Below are 15,271 nucleotides of genomic sequence, written 5' to 3'. Positions count from 1 at the left end.
TGCAGTCAAATATAGAAATTAAATCTGTCTAAAGATTATGTAGATACAATAAGAATAATTTATTCAATAATATTCGATCCATAAAATTCTGTAGACGTATTTATGAAAAAAACATTTCCTTCTATGCTATGGTTTCAAGCATTGCCGCGCTTTTCAACGTTTCCGACTTTTTTGCATATACTCTCTCTTGTTTCTTTTTTACAGAGTGGTGCAGAGAAAAGGACAGAAATAAGGATTTCATAAAAACGGCAACGCCGTTTGTTCGCTGATTCTCAACTAACTGGGACTTGGAAGGACCCTTACCGTGGGACACCACTGCTCGAGATCATCTAATTTACAGTCGTGGAGTTGCAGTTGCAAATTGGAAACATCAAAGGTTCCAGCAGGAGTTTCGTCTCTGTCTCTGGCGCTCGTGCCTTGTGCATGGACCGGTTGGATTATCTCGACTAACCCTGTTCCATGACTATGGATGACAGGGTTGAGCGGCGTGAGATGGTGTGGATGAGTATGCGCGCGACCGCGACCGTTAGAAAATTGCGCCATTTGTTTAGTTCTAACCAAGATTATTTTCCAAAGTGTTGAAGTGTTACGCGAACCATTTATGACGTTGTGAAAGGTGGCACGCGTGGACACCAATGGTGTTGTGAATATTACGGTCTGCAAGAACGCTTGGCGAAAATTCTGATCACGCTTCCCGAGAGTGCCTAGCGGGGAGGTTCGTCCACGAGGGAACTTTTTTACCGGGTCCTTTTCAGAAGAGAATTTTTTTTCTTTTGTAAACAAAATGTCGGTGGACACATTGAGCGATGCGGAGTTACGCAGCAAACTGATGGAATACGGGTACCCGGTGGGCCCAGTGACACAAACCACCAGAAAAATTCTCGCGAAAAAATTAAAAAGTCTGATCGAAGCGCGGGGCTCGGGTTCGCGGCATTCATTAGCTGCCAGGTAATTCTGTCCTTACAATTTTCAACTAGCCCGTAGTTCCATGGAATTCAACTTTTCATTATTCAAATAACAGATTCGGTTTTTGCAATTTCCATTCTTATTTACAATAATATTTGTGTGGAAGGTGCTATATTTTTAAATCCGTTTGTTGTGTTTATGTTGTACGCTCTTACATAATGTTGGAATTCGTGTTGTAATTATTATTTTTATCAAATTTCCCATGCATTAGATATAGCAGCGAAGATACTGATGATGACTCGAGTTCAACAGCCACAAAAAAGAAAAAGGCAACAGTTAATGCTCGACGACAAACTTTGGCAAATCCAATGCCTCCGCCAATGATTATACCAGGTGCAGATGCAAGCATATCAAAAAGTGCAGTTAAAGAGAAGACAATACATACTGAGTTTAAAAACCCCATAGCACCCGATTATGATAGTTCATCTTCTACTACAACTCGTACAGTAACAAAAACTACACAGAAAAAATATGTAAAAACTAATAAACTATCAAGCGTTACAGATGGCTTAGAAACGGGATCAGACTCGGATGTTGTAGAAGAAGTAAATAGAAGATACTCTCCATCTAAATATTTATCCAGTGTTGCTAAATCCCATGACTCTAGAACATACGAACAGAGTACACCTGATCACGAGCCAGTTACAAAATTATATGATTCAAAATCAAGATCTATACATACCATAAAAGATAATAAATACAGTGAACCACTTTTTGATGGAAGTCTTTCTCCAATACATTCTTCGAAGGAAGAAAGTTGTACAAAAGATAATAGCTCGCATCAAAGAGAGCTTGTGACAAATTATGAAACCCCATTTTTATCTGAATTTTTGAGAATGCTCAGTTCACGTTCTTCTACAGGCAGTCTGCCATCTACCTCTACGTCTGGTATAAAAAGTAAGTTACATGAAATTACAATAAAACTTCTTAATATTTTGCATAATCATTGATTTCTTCGTATTACTATTTAGGCTCAAATTTACGCCGTACAACTAATTTGCCTGACCTAAAAGAGAAAGATTCAAACGGTCACTTTTCTTCTGCAAGATCACTGTACTCAGCAACAAGTCCGAGGTATGTACAAAAAGTTTTAATATAAATTTTAATATCACTACATTATATAATATTCTAATTGTGAACAATGTTTGGTTCAAGCCATTCAACAACATCTATTGATAGACCTCGAGAAACAATTGGTAGAACATTTAAGCCACCAGTTACAAGCAGAGAAGAAATGCGTAACAATCAGAATATGGTGTCTGTAATTCTGGTTGTGGTACTGGCTTTATTTTTCGGAATACTTGCAGTTATATACATGGGACTTGGTGGAAAATCAGAAACTTTTCCATCACTTTCAACGGGTAGGTATTCAGAATCGTAGTATTGTTTAATTAAGAATCATAGAATAGTATGTTGAAACTATAATGATAAAAAGTTATATATTCTAACTATCAGTTTGTGGGAAAGTTTCTTAAATAAGTTGGTAAATAATAACAATAAGTATATTGCAATATATGTGGTATGCATTATAAGTTCTCACTATTCATTTAAAATAAAATAGTTATTAATAGAAGAGGATGATACGTATATAATCATGCTCTTATGATATTTAGATTTTTTAAAAAACATATATACAGATTTAAACTAATAAAATTTTGTACTTTATATTCCATTAACTTTTTGCATGGTGTATGTTTAGACCCATTGCATGTTACTGTATTAAACTAATTAGTTATTTAAAAAAGATACAACATTAAGAAGTGTTTCAATAGTTTCAAGGTTCTTTCTTCAGTATTTTATACATACTCTTTTATACGAACTTTTCTAAAATCGAGATGTGTAATCACTTTTGCAAGATTCTATTTGAAATATGTATTGTTTTCTTAACGTGTTTAATAAAATAATAAGTATTAACGATGTATTAATTTTGATATTTTATTTCCTTTCCCATTATATAACGATCTTATCCTATTTTCTATTCTTTTGTTGAGATTGTCAAATAAGTTTCTTTTTCATGTACAATTTACATGTGCATACATGAAATTTTAGAATACAAATTAGAAAAGTTTGAAATGCATTACATATTGAATTACGAATTCTACGACTTTTGATAATCAATTCCTATTATATATTTTAATTTATAGATAGCAACATACCGCTATGCTTTGATGGAGCTGACTATGAAGCACCCGGAGTTAATTGTGTAATGAAAGAAAACATAGATTCTGTACTACAGTTATTAAAGCGACTTCAACCAATTTTAACAAAAAAGGCTGTGTCTATGATATGCGACAATTCCAGCGAAACTCCTTATCTGACCGATTCTGAAATCATGCAAATGTTTACAAGCAATAAAGTGGTAGGTTGAATTAATTATAGCAAAACGAAAATTATTCTATAAAATTCTTTACGTATGCAATCATAAAATGGTTTTACAGAAAAGTTTGGAAGTGAAAGAGGATTTGCACAATGCACAATTGCTTATCATAAAAAATCCCAAATGGGGTATTTCTTTAATAGACATAAATGATGATAACGGAGTGCCCGGTGAAGTTTTGGATTCCTTGGTATTGTAAAAGCTTAGCTATTGTCATAATTAATAAACTGATTTCTAATAATGTATATAAATTAAAGAGAAAGACGTCATTCTCTTACAGGATAAATTATTTTCTACACGCCTAAATGGGAAAGTTGGAATGGTGATCATGAACCCGGAATTGCCGATGCAATGTCTCATTAAAAATAAGCTCTTCACGATATTCTCCTCTCTACTGATTGTGTCACTTGGTAAATTTTTTACCGACTTATTATGGGATGAAATTTGTTGAGAACATGCTGATGAGAGGTTTTATAACGCGATAATATTCTTATATCGAAACAGTTGCGTTTTGTTACAAAAGTTCATACTTTCAATGTGTAACTGTGTAGCATTAGTAAATTATTTCTTTCTGGTTATAATCACGTCTGTTATGCAGTTTTCTTTGGTATGCAGTGTATATTGCATGATAATATTAGACTGAGAATATATTGTGTGCTCATTAGACTGCAGATTTTTGTACAGAAAAAATTTCTTTTTGTTTATTAGCCATTTTGCTAAATTGGAAATAAAACTAATGTTGAATGTACGAACATCTGCAATTTAATTGTTATATCTTGCAGTACAGTATCTTATACAAATAATGTCGCAATATATTCTCAGGCCTTCTAGCAGCTATAGGATTGCAGAAATTATTCGTTTGGTATATAAAGTACAAGAAAAATACTGAGAGGGAAGTGTTTAAGCTTGTTAGTGAGATTATTAACATGGTTGAAATGCATCATCAAAATGCTAGCGTAGCATCGCCTGGAGGTACACAAGAAAGTTTTCTTGCTATAAGTCACGTACGTGATAATCTAATACCACCCAAAGACCGTAAAAGAATGGCAAGCCTATGGGAGAAAGCAGTCAAATTTTTGGACGAAAATGAATCTAGGTAAGAAACTGACTCAGTTTGTTTGATCCTTTAATTTGAAGACAATAGAAAAGTCACCGATAAAAATGCTTTCAGAGTTCGACGAGAAGTGCAGCAGGTTGCGGGGGAAGAATTTCATGTATGGCGCTGGTTGCCTAATAACAGCCTTAATAAGTCAAACACACACAATTTCGTTCTGAATAAAAAGTCCAAAGTGTGGCAAGGCCAAGCGTTCGAAACAATGGAAGGTTCTGTTAATAGTTTAACATGTTCGCCAACACCTTGTTTGAAGATAAGACATATGTTTGATGCAGATGTGTAAGTGTCCCTAATAATTCTTCATAATTCTTATGATTTCGTTGGTGTGTAGCCGCGTATCTATTGTCTATATTCGTTTAGAGAATTCGAGGATGACTGGGTAACAAAGGTACAGGACGCTATTCTAGAGAAATGCGAAGGTGTAAATATACTTCATATCCGTGTAGATCGTGGCAGTCGAGAAGGATGCGTTTACATGAAATGTATGTCACAAGAAGACGCAGGAAAAGCTTACAGGGCTTTACACGGATGTTGGTTCGATGGTAAGCGTTCAATAGTAAATAATTCGGTAGTAGACACAGCATAGATAAATTTTATTCTTTGCAGCTGGTCACAGAATTTATTGAAACACACAGTGTTTCAAATAAGTAATGCCCTTATACCGCTGTAATTAGGATAGAACTTTTAAATGAAGAATTGCATTGTTTTAGGTCACTTAGTAACTGTAAAGTACCTGAGATTGGAAAGATACTATGAGAGATTTCCAGACGCGCGTCAATGTACGATACCTTTGAAGCCAAGTAACAATCAACGATTATCTATGCAGGCAGATTACTAGGGTCGCCACTTTTGGATGTAAACTTACGGAATACCTCTTTGCTTGTGCATACACATTAACAAGCAAAAATTTGAATCTTTCGCCGCTAAATAATTGTTTGCGGACCAGAATTCGCGAGATACTTCTATTTTTTGCTCTGGAAGAGAATAGAACTTCATACTTATCGCGCAGAGATACAGAATCCGAGGGACTTGTAATTGTGTGATAATGTTCTGAGAATTCGAAGAGACAGAGACTTTTTATAATCATTTTCATTTACATTTTGTAACGCGTACATTATTAATACGTTCTATAATTTTTGTTCTTTTTGTTTTTGGACGGAAGCAAAGTCGAAACTAAGACTCAAGAATTACATTATTTATGAATCTATTGTAAAATGAATGTAAAGATATTGTTTCAAGCTGCATTTTTTGAAGTTTCCAAGTAGCAATATACAAGACAGAAACATGCATATCCAAATTTTAATAATGTAATATACTCCTCTTGTGCGTTCAAACGATGTGTTCGATTATTATTTAATACTGATTTTAATGTTGTCTAGTAATAATTTTTGGGTAAATTATTGCTACATTTCCATGTGTTTTGTTAATATACAATTTCAATGAGTGTCATAAAATGTGCTAAAAGGAATCGGATTGTAAAGTGTAAAAAGTACAACAAACTTTGAAAAATTATTATTAAAATTTAGAATATTACACAAGCGTGTTATATTGTAATTTGTAACGTAGTTTGTATCTAAATTTAATGACTAGTGTGGCGGCACCTCATGTTTTTGCCACTAGAGGACTCCTAAAATTACATCTTCTCCACGGTTTCCTGATCCTTTACTATTTTTTATAAACAATATTTTTGAAACAGTGATAGGATTTGCGAAGTAGTGAAACCAAATGAAATTATCGGAAAGGTAGAAAGTCAATTATTGGCACAAAGTTTCGTTCAAAATTTGTAGTAGGTAGGAACGTTAAATAATTATTGGATTTGACTAAACTTAGTTAACTATCACGCTGAAATTAAAATTTAACATGAAATTCTAAAATTAGTATGTTCCAGATTTTCTGTTTATTTGCTAAGGATGAAAAGATTCATCTCTTTTTTTGCTTGAGGATCTATAGTTGGAAACGCTCCCTTTTGCATCCTTTATCTTCCTTTTTTTTCGTCTTTTACATCCATTCCATCCGCCAAACTAGAATTAACATTTAAGTAATAAAGTAATGAGGATATTATTTTCTAGATGGACAACGCAAAAACATGATCTTAAACATTCATAGTATTGTCTTATATTACTCATAATTTTATTTATTGTACTTCAGTACAAGGGTACTGTAAAATACGTCTTATTTTATATTATGTAATATCGATGTTTTTAATATTTTCTTCTAATTAACGTATTAAAAAAAAGCGTATATTGCTACTTAAAGTACTAAATAAAATTAATTTTTGCATTTTATGTACTGATCAGTAACTTTCTAACATCAGCATTTAGATAAATAAGCGATAAAGCATTTAAAACATATTTTTTGCAAATGAATCAACGAAAAAAGTTCATGTAAAAACGAAAACATGAATTTTCTATATAGCACTACTATCTTTTAAATAATAGAACGTATACATACATTATTACACAATCAAGGAGAGACTTAATTTATTCTCTTTTTAAAGACTATATTTTGTTAAGTAGTCATTATATTAATGCTTCATAAATTGCACAAAGTAATTATTAGTGAACTGATTTAATACAAGGTGTTTCAAGACGGATAGTAGATTTAAGAAAGAGATTAGTCTATTTGTACAAATAAATGGAAAAGTAATCTCGAAAAAAAAAACGAATTCGAATATTTACCAGGTACCACGTATGTACCAATGGACTTGTGTGCCTTTCCATTACTAATAATTTCCACTTATATAACTGTTTGTAAATATTAACAGTGAAATGATATTATTTGTTTTAAAATAATGAAGTAGATAATGTCCTACTGTCAACATTTGTTACGAGTAGAAATAATGAGTAATGATGAGACACATTCTAGCCACTTCGAAAATATATTTTTGAGTTTTTTAAAAATAAAACTACGACTGAAAACATTTTATTTAATTTTAAACATGTATTTAACTATCATACTGAAACACACTGTATATATATATATATATACAGATTTAATATCAAGATGTATGAATATTAATATAATATAAAAACAGTTTAGAAAAAGTCGAGAACATTAACATCTGCTATTCTCCAATGTACAATGACGTTCAAAAAAAGTAGATTTGCAAAAAATTAGTTTTTTATGGTTACATGGTATTTGTTGAATGATGTTGTTCATAATTGATTAAAAAAAAGAAAAACAAAATTTTATTTAATTTGATTTCTATAAATACATTGTACGATTATATGGCCACTAATATTATCTTATAATTGTATATAGAAATTAAACGAAATTCTCAATTTGAAAATAATCCAATACACTTTAACATTTTTATATATGTTACAGAAAGGGAAAAAGTTTTCAATAAACACAATGTTCTATAATGACATGTACATTACTCTTTACATTCATATATTTACATATTGTGTAGAAGTATGGCAATATCTGTTACTGTAACCATAGTTGTTTGTATTAGAAAGATGCATAACACCATAAATGTAGAGACATATTTTTTTAGTAAAAATATAAAAAACATATATGTTTCTTATACAAAATTTGGTTTCACTGAATGTTATAAGAAAACTGTTTTTAGCAATAATCCTGTCGGTCAGAATTATATTAAAGCTCTTCCAACAATCTATGAGCTTTGAGAACCTTTTTTAATTTCACGAGTCTACAGTTCATTAGCTGCACTATATTTTCATAGTACAATATGCATTCTCTTTGCTTTGAAATTTGTTCTTGTAACTGTGCTATTAACATATCCTTCCCATCAATTGTTTCAGTAGACAGTGCAGACTTTTCTACAATCTTTTCAGATATTAATGCAACTGATGATTCTCCTGCATTATCTTCCTGAATTACATTTATATCTTTTAGGACTTTATTATCCATATTTAATAGCTATCTATTGTGTACCATTACTACATTAAGTTTAAAATACTCTTATTTAAATTAATGTAATAAAGTTATATATATATATATATATATATATATATATAACATTTATTAGTAGTGCAACATTATCCATAATAAAATCAAATTTTCGTATACAGTAAATCTAGTGTATTTTAAATATTTGTAATCTTTAAAATAGGATTGTCTTAACTAATTACTTTTCCATATTTTATATATATACACTTGATTTGTTTTTATTTATGGATAATTAGCGATTTCATAGTTTGTGTAAAAATTCAGGCTGTTTTCAAATCAAATCATTAAGATTGATTTATCTCATATGAATTCAAGATGAAGTAATTTTTTTGTATTTATTTTGATTAGATTTCGTTGGAAGTATTTTTCGTCCATATTCCCGCAGGCTGAGTCCTTCATCAAAAAAATTCTTTGGTCATTTATTTTTGTCCTTGGTGATTATCCAATATTAGTGCGTTGACTGGATCGTCTTAGAAATGAAAATATGCACAGATAGGAAACAAGACCTGTCAAGTAATTACAAAAATTATTTCAAATTGTATATTAAGAAGCAAACAATATATGATGGTTTTATTAAAAGCATAAACAATATTTGAGCACGTACGACGAATTTACTTACGGGTAAATGAATTTGTCGTGATATTTCGAGATTTTCTTGAAATGTTTACTGTGCGCGAAAAGTAACCAAACAATTGGACATTGGCTTGCAGCTAAGGAATTTATAGATTTCCCGAAACATTTGACCAATCCTGAAATTTTGTGTTACCAAATGTTGCAAATATTTTCAACTGTAAGTAAACATACTTCAGAAAAAATTGCAGTATTGAAAACCGAAAATTCACTCGCAAAAGACACTAGTCTCTAGCTACATACTTCACCAACGTAATCGGCCATTTTGTGGTCGGAGATCTGGTATTAACATTTGGCCATGAAAAAACTAAACTATAGTTGTTTGTTCCAATATTCCAGGAATTTTTACACGGTGCTACAATTAGTTTTTAAATAGATTGCGGAAAGATATTTAAAATAACAGAGAATTCTCTGCTTTAATTACTCAAGTACAAATAATCTAAACGCAATCATTTTCAAGTCTATATACGTGCATACTGCGTGAAAATTGTCGATTAACATTTCTTATTACAGTTATGTACTACTTTTATAAGGTATAGTTGATTTTCGTTTAAATTGTGCTTTGCTCTGCAATTTTTAATGTTATTAATTTAGGAGTTTACAAAAAATTTCAAAACGCGCCATCTACGAGTTGAGAATTGTGGAGGCTACTTGACGGATCGTGATTTTCCGATCTATATGTTTACTTATTCCGAAAGTGTGGCAGACATGATTTCTCAACGCGTCGGTCTTTTCCGGTTATCCCGTAGCGTGTGCGAGGTAAAGGAATTATTAAAGGGGAGGGATACTTTGTAAAATCCAAAACAATCCGGCAATGCAATGAACATTATCGCATATTAATTGTATCGTTTCACTGAATCCGACATATTTCTGAAGGACCGGGTATTATTTTAAATAAAAGTAATCCTTTTCCGGACAGTAAAATATAACCTTGTTTTTCTGTTTCTGTCAACATTCCACCGTAGTAGAACGTTTATATTTTTCCAACTTTTGCGTTCATATAAATAAGTGTTTACTAAATACATTTTTTAAATACGCTAGTGTTTACAAATTACATTCATCTTTTTTTCTGTGCTACTTTTCAACTTAACCCAGACTTTTACTTGGTGTTGCGAATTATAACCTATAAAAACATATCGAAGTAAAGATCGTTAAACAGGTTTATTTTACGCACGATAATCAATTATGCCCTTCAAATGTGTCTTCTGTTAAAAAAAAGATAGTCCTAATTTGTAAAAGTAGTGCTGGATTTCGTTTTGGATTTAAATATTCACTGACTGTCCTCATGCTGTAATTTTTCGGATCTTATTGTATGTTAATACCCATGTCATTTTATTTCAGGATGAAGCAAATTGTGACAAGTCAAACCGTGAAAATACCTAAGGACTTGACCGTGACGGTCAAGTCCCGTTTGGTAACTGTCAAAGGACCAAGGGGAGTTCTTAAACGTTCTTTCAAGCACCTTGCACTTGATATTCGCGTAAGTAATCATATTTTATCCGCAAATACATCGTAAGTACAATAGTGTTAATACCTATGCGGTTGTGTACGAGTTGGAACCAGTATTGCATGCTTACTGCTAAACTGCTACATGATGACATTGTGGATTCCCCTTCATTTGTTATAAATGATAAATCCTTTTCTGATCAATTCCAAGTTCAGGCTACGTTATGCAATGATCTTTAATTAGCATTATACTGATATAACCGTGTTTTCTGTTTAGATGATTAGTCAAAGGCTACTGAAAGTAGAAAAATGGTTCGGTACGAAGAAAGAATTAGCTGCTGTACGCACTGTCTGTTCACACATAGAAAACATGCTTAAAGGTGTGACTAAAGGTTATCAGTACAAAATGCGAGCTGTATACGCTCACTTCCCCATCAATTGCGTTACCACTGAAAATAACACAGTCATTGAAATCCGTAACTTCTTGGGGGAGAAATATATTCGTCGTGTGAAAATGGCACCAGGCGTGACCGTTGCAAATTCATCTAAACAAAAGGACGAACTGATCATTGAAGGAAACTCGTTAGAAGACGTCTCCCGTTCTGGTAAATATTAAACTAAAACACTTCACACATAAAATTGTTCTCCCAGTGGTAAATGTTGCTTTAATCGATTATCGTTATCTGTTTTCCAGCTGCCTTAATACAGCAGTCGACAACTGTAAAGAACAAGGACATTAGAAAGTTCTTAGACGGTCTTTATGTATCTGAAAAAACAACAGTTGTACAAGAAGAATAAATATTATACACAATTTAAACATTTGTTGAATTTGCTTTTATTTAAATTTTCGATTTGATTAATGTTAGAAATAGCAATAATACGCGTAATCGCAGGATTACTTAATTAGGTTCAATCTGCCTTTGACCTATTCAGAATTGGAAGAACTGATAATTAATACAATTGCTGCAACACTTGTAGCATGTGAAAAAGAGTTGTTTATTATTACAACTATATAATTAGTTCTTGCAACTGTCGGCATAAGATGGAAATTTAAAAATTGCGCCATTAGTGGCGCCTTCTCCGGCAAGATTTCGAAACATTTCTAGAGTTCGTACAACGCCAATTGGTGCAATAACAAACCGCTCAAACTACTTGCCAAATTACCAACAGTCCATCTTGGCTGACAGTTTGAGCGTTTCGCCGCTCCACAGATTGGCACTGTACGGGCAAAGAACGACCATCGAGATATCGCCGCGAGAGGCGCTACCATCGCCATTTTCTATCTACTTGATCGGTCACATCGCTCAATCGTTTGGGCGTCTTGCCACTACGTCTATTGGTGCTGTACGGACCCCCTTCGTGTTTTAGAATTGTCAGAAATCGCGGTATTTCTAAATATTCATTGTTCCACGAAAACAATGGAATCTCTATATTTGCAATAATAAAAAAACCTCTTTCCTATGATAATAAGCACGAAGAAGAGTTCCTGGTGAGATAATTCATGTATTGACATATTTTATATACATATAAATTCCATGTTAATCTTTAAGCGACAACCAAGGTAGAAATAGGGTAAATAATGTAGGTTAAATAATTTATTTTCATATTTTTATATACTTTATATCCCTTATATTTTTTATATTTTTGTATATCGCATTGTGGGGACACTACCGAAGAATGTAAAAACAGGAAGTAACGGAGACGGTGCGAAGCGACGTTATTTTATGTAATATCGCGGTATCCAAGTAAAAAGTAAACGATACGGTTCTTCCTGGTCAGGGAAGAAGAAGACGTTCAAGAAGAAAGCATCTCCCGTTTAACGGAGGGCTTCATTAAATGCGAGTCCTGAACGCGACACGTTCGTTCCCATTTTATGGATTCGCACGTGCCGCGGGGAGCAGCAGTTTAATCGCTGGCCGGCTCATTCGGCTATCTGAGGGTTGCGGACAAAGAGCACCCATCGGTTTTCCGCGAAGACCGCGGCGCGGCAGGCCGTGGAAAAACGCGGCCGCCCGAGAGCCGAGTGCCCGCGATAGCATAGATCGAGGAGCCCCCGTCGGTATCGGCCGTATAGAAAAAGAGAGGGGCCGAGAGAGATGTTCCCGATCGGCGCGGGCGAGCAGCGAGGGGGATAAAGCAGCCGAGGGGGATAAAGCCGCGCGCGATAGAGGAACGCAGAAAAGGGAGAACACGCGTGTTCCCGAGTGCAGTGTGTTCGATCGCAGCCAGCCAGCGGCTCGTTTTATGCGGCCGCTCACTACCGTCGTTCCCGTCGCCGTCGTAAATTCCGCCCGATAGACTGCCATGTCCGCGACGATTCCGTCCGCGCATCCGCACGAGTGAGCACGCGTCCGAATCGCCGGGGACGAGTTTGAATGGACGCGAACCGATTCCCTCGAGACCGAAGTGTTCCGTGTGCGAGCTGAACGCGAGAGATATAGGTGCCCGCGCGATCACACCTGGAATCAGTGCTGGACAATTTACAACCGGAGGTTTACCTGCTCTTCGACGACCCCGCGGTAAGCACGGTTCCCGGACCTGCACACGCTCTTGACGTGTTTTTTTCTCGGGAAACCTGTCCGTTCCTCTTTATACTTTCACGACCGTCTTTTACGACCGAAACTTTCGTTCGAGCAAGCAATTAAGGCGACATTAACGCTTTAACGTTGTCGTGAAATTAGCCCCGACGGTACTTAACGTCTTGTTTTCGACGATTTTATTAACTGCCGATCTATAACATCACGCCGAGAATTTGTCTAACGAATTTCTGAAGATACGCAGACTGGTGCTTGACCGTAGAGATTCTCTTATTTTTCTAGTATTCATGTCCGGATCCCAGAGTATCATAAGAATAAATGTTCGGACAAAGAAGCCTCCGTTGTATTTATTTCACGGAAAACGCGCGCGAACGAACGAATTAGTTCCGAGTTAAACGATTCGACGAAGTTCTAGGCATCCTGGAAAATCAGATGCGGCTGGAAGTGTCGGCTAAGCACGTTCTCGTGTACCTAGCAGTCTCGTTGCGGTTGTCGCGTGTAACGCGTTCGATCGTTTCCGCTGATATTAATCGCCTGTAACGACTGGAAACGTAAACGAATACAGGATAATTACAAATACGTGTTTACCGATTCGGTATCAAGCAATTTCCGACGTGTTCACGGTACAAATCGTATCGCGGATCGCAGATACGGAATAACGCGTCTCCGTATCTGGTTTTTGCGAGCATTCGATTCGAGCGCTAATTTCTGTCGAAATTCGTTCTACCTGTGATCGCTGTGCGATTTTTGATACAGTTCGCACGCGCGCGGGACCGCGCAACAGACAAGAACGGCATTCGACAGTCATTTCCATAACGAATGTCAGCGTATGGGGGGCAGACACTGGTTCGTTCATAATTGCGCAGGCTGCTGCATAGGAGAAAGCTTTTCGCTGGCTAACCGGATAATCGTGCAGCGTAAAAAAATCAATCCTGATTGGTCAGTTCCGTTCTGTCTCGTTGTCCTTGAAGTAAACGCGATCATCTCGTGGCTGTATATTAATTGGCATATTATTAGGTCGAGCTATAAGTAACTTTCGATGCAGCTAGACGGAATACATTGTTCGTATCCCATTTAGCATGAGTCACTGGTACGAACTACGCGTTTTGCTTTCACTAAATAGATAAATGTTCGAAATGAGTAGAATGAAAAAAAAAAAAATAATTAAATAAAAACTGTTCTTTTCGGAAGTTGTTTACCAGTCGACCTAACGATTAGCTGTCAATGTAACGTAGACTTTTACGAAGCACGCGTCGAGCTGAATTCGATGGATCCACGGTCAAACGGAAATCATCGTCCACGTGTCGGTTTCTAATCGCCGGCTTTTGACATAACCTAGGCGCGCACGTGCTAGAAGTTCGATGAGAAACTGCACCGCTTGAAATGACGTTTCAACGCGAAATCTGCTTACCCAGAAATTCGTTTCTTTTTTTTCAAACGGAAAACGACGACGCCGGCAATTTTCACTATCGCGTAACTTACATCGCTGCAATTTGTTAAAACAATTATTCGAAGCTTCTTAACGAAGCGTTTCATCGTTGTCCGATACTTGGTCGAGACGAACAACCGAACGTGACAGATCCGTCCGCAACGATACACTTTAAACTTGAACGTCGCGATAGTTCGCTCTCGTAACATCCTGGCCGGATGAGTAACGTGTGGCGATAACGCCAAAGGTTCACGGAGACGTGTTTTCCCGAGCCGCCAAAGAACGCGCCCGCCCCTATAAATTCTTCTATTTTCAACGATTAATCAGCGGTTAGTTATCGGCACACCTGTTCGAGTTGCCTCAGCGATTCTCGTACGAATTCGATACGAACGGTTCACACCTGTTCGAAGACACCCGGTCGTCTTATCTGCTGGACAAGACTGTCCCACGAATTACAGTGAATTCGCTCGAATCGTTCCTCGGCCTGTAAACAAAAATGGACGGTCAGAGAAGAGTAAAATCGTTGACAACACCAAATTCAGAATACTCCGTTTTACGACGATTTAAACGTTCTGATACATTTCTTTTCTATTTAAAAATTAATTATTTTACTCGTGGAATTGTGGATGAATTTATTGACGATTTACTTTTTAGACTAAGATTGCTAGTATCAATGCAAATTAATTCTATCGTTAATGGATTATTGTGATAACTGTTTGATAGTAGTTATTTTCAGGTCGTTGTAAATTATGTTTTACAGCTTTCTTTTTATAATCTTTCTAAAATTAACTCGGTTTACAGTTGTGAATAATATCATAGAACTCTTCTGTGATGGTAATTTGAAATTGTAATATTCG

The 15,271-nt window shown here is 35.2% G+C and overlaps 3 protein-coding genes across 3 annotated transcripts in view; all 3 read left to right on the top strand.

The window, feature by feature from the left end:
• The first annotated feature begins 150 nt into the window (after positions 1 to 150).
• On the top strand, positions 151 to 6,742 carry Man1 (LEM domain-containing inner nuclear membrane protein MAN1). The gene is made up of 11 exons (XM_078185632.1): positions 151 to 948; positions 1,178 to 1,863; positions 1,938 to 2,040; positions 2,122 to 2,327; positions 3,111 to 3,325; positions 3,405 to 3,533; positions 3,624 to 3,753; positions 4,166 to 4,439; positions 4,515 to 4,736; positions 4,818 to 4,999; positions 5,168 to 6,742. The coding sequence occupies exons 1-11, from the start codon at positions 785 to 787 to the stop codon at positions 5,293 to 5,295; spliced, it is 2,439 nt and encodes an 812-aa protein (XP_078041758.1). The 5' UTR covers positions 151 to 784; the 3' UTR covers positions 5,296 to 6,742.
• A 2,903-nt stretch (positions 6,743 to 9,645) lies between these two features.
• Rpl9 (ribosomal protein L9) lies at positions 9,646 to 11,265 on the top strand. The gene is made up of 4 exons (XM_078186770.1): positions 9,646 to 9,761; positions 10,344 to 10,482; positions 10,726 to 11,053; positions 11,143 to 11,265. The coding sequence occupies exons 2-4, from the start codon at positions 10,345 to 10,347 to the stop codon at positions 11,244 to 11,246; spliced, it is 570 nt and encodes a 189-aa protein (XP_078042896.1). The 5' UTR covers positions 9,646 to 9,761; position 10,344; the 3' UTR covers positions 11,247 to 11,265.
• A 1,378-nt stretch (positions 11,266 to 12,643) lies between these two features.
• LOC144472298 (ATP-binding cassette subfamily G member 4) overlaps positions 12,644 to 15,271 on the top strand; it is a 22,660-nt gene continuing 20,032 nt past the window's right edge. The window contains exon 1 of the mRNA XM_078185253.1: positions 12,644 to 12,967. The gene's annotated coding sequence lies outside the window, so the exon portion shown is untranslated. The remainder of the gene's footprint in view (positions 12,968 to 15,271) is intronic.

Source organism: Augochlora pura, chromosome 7 (assembly GCF_028453695.1).
Source record: "Augochlora pura isolate Apur16 chromosome 7, APUR_v2.2.1, whole genome shotgun sequence".
Lineage (NCBI taxonomy): Eukaryota > Metazoa > Arthropoda > Insecta > Hymenoptera > Halictidae > Augochlora > Augochlora pura.
The sequence above is the reverse complement of the archived record's forward strand: the minus strand, read 5'-3'. Positions and strand labels throughout refer to the sequence as shown.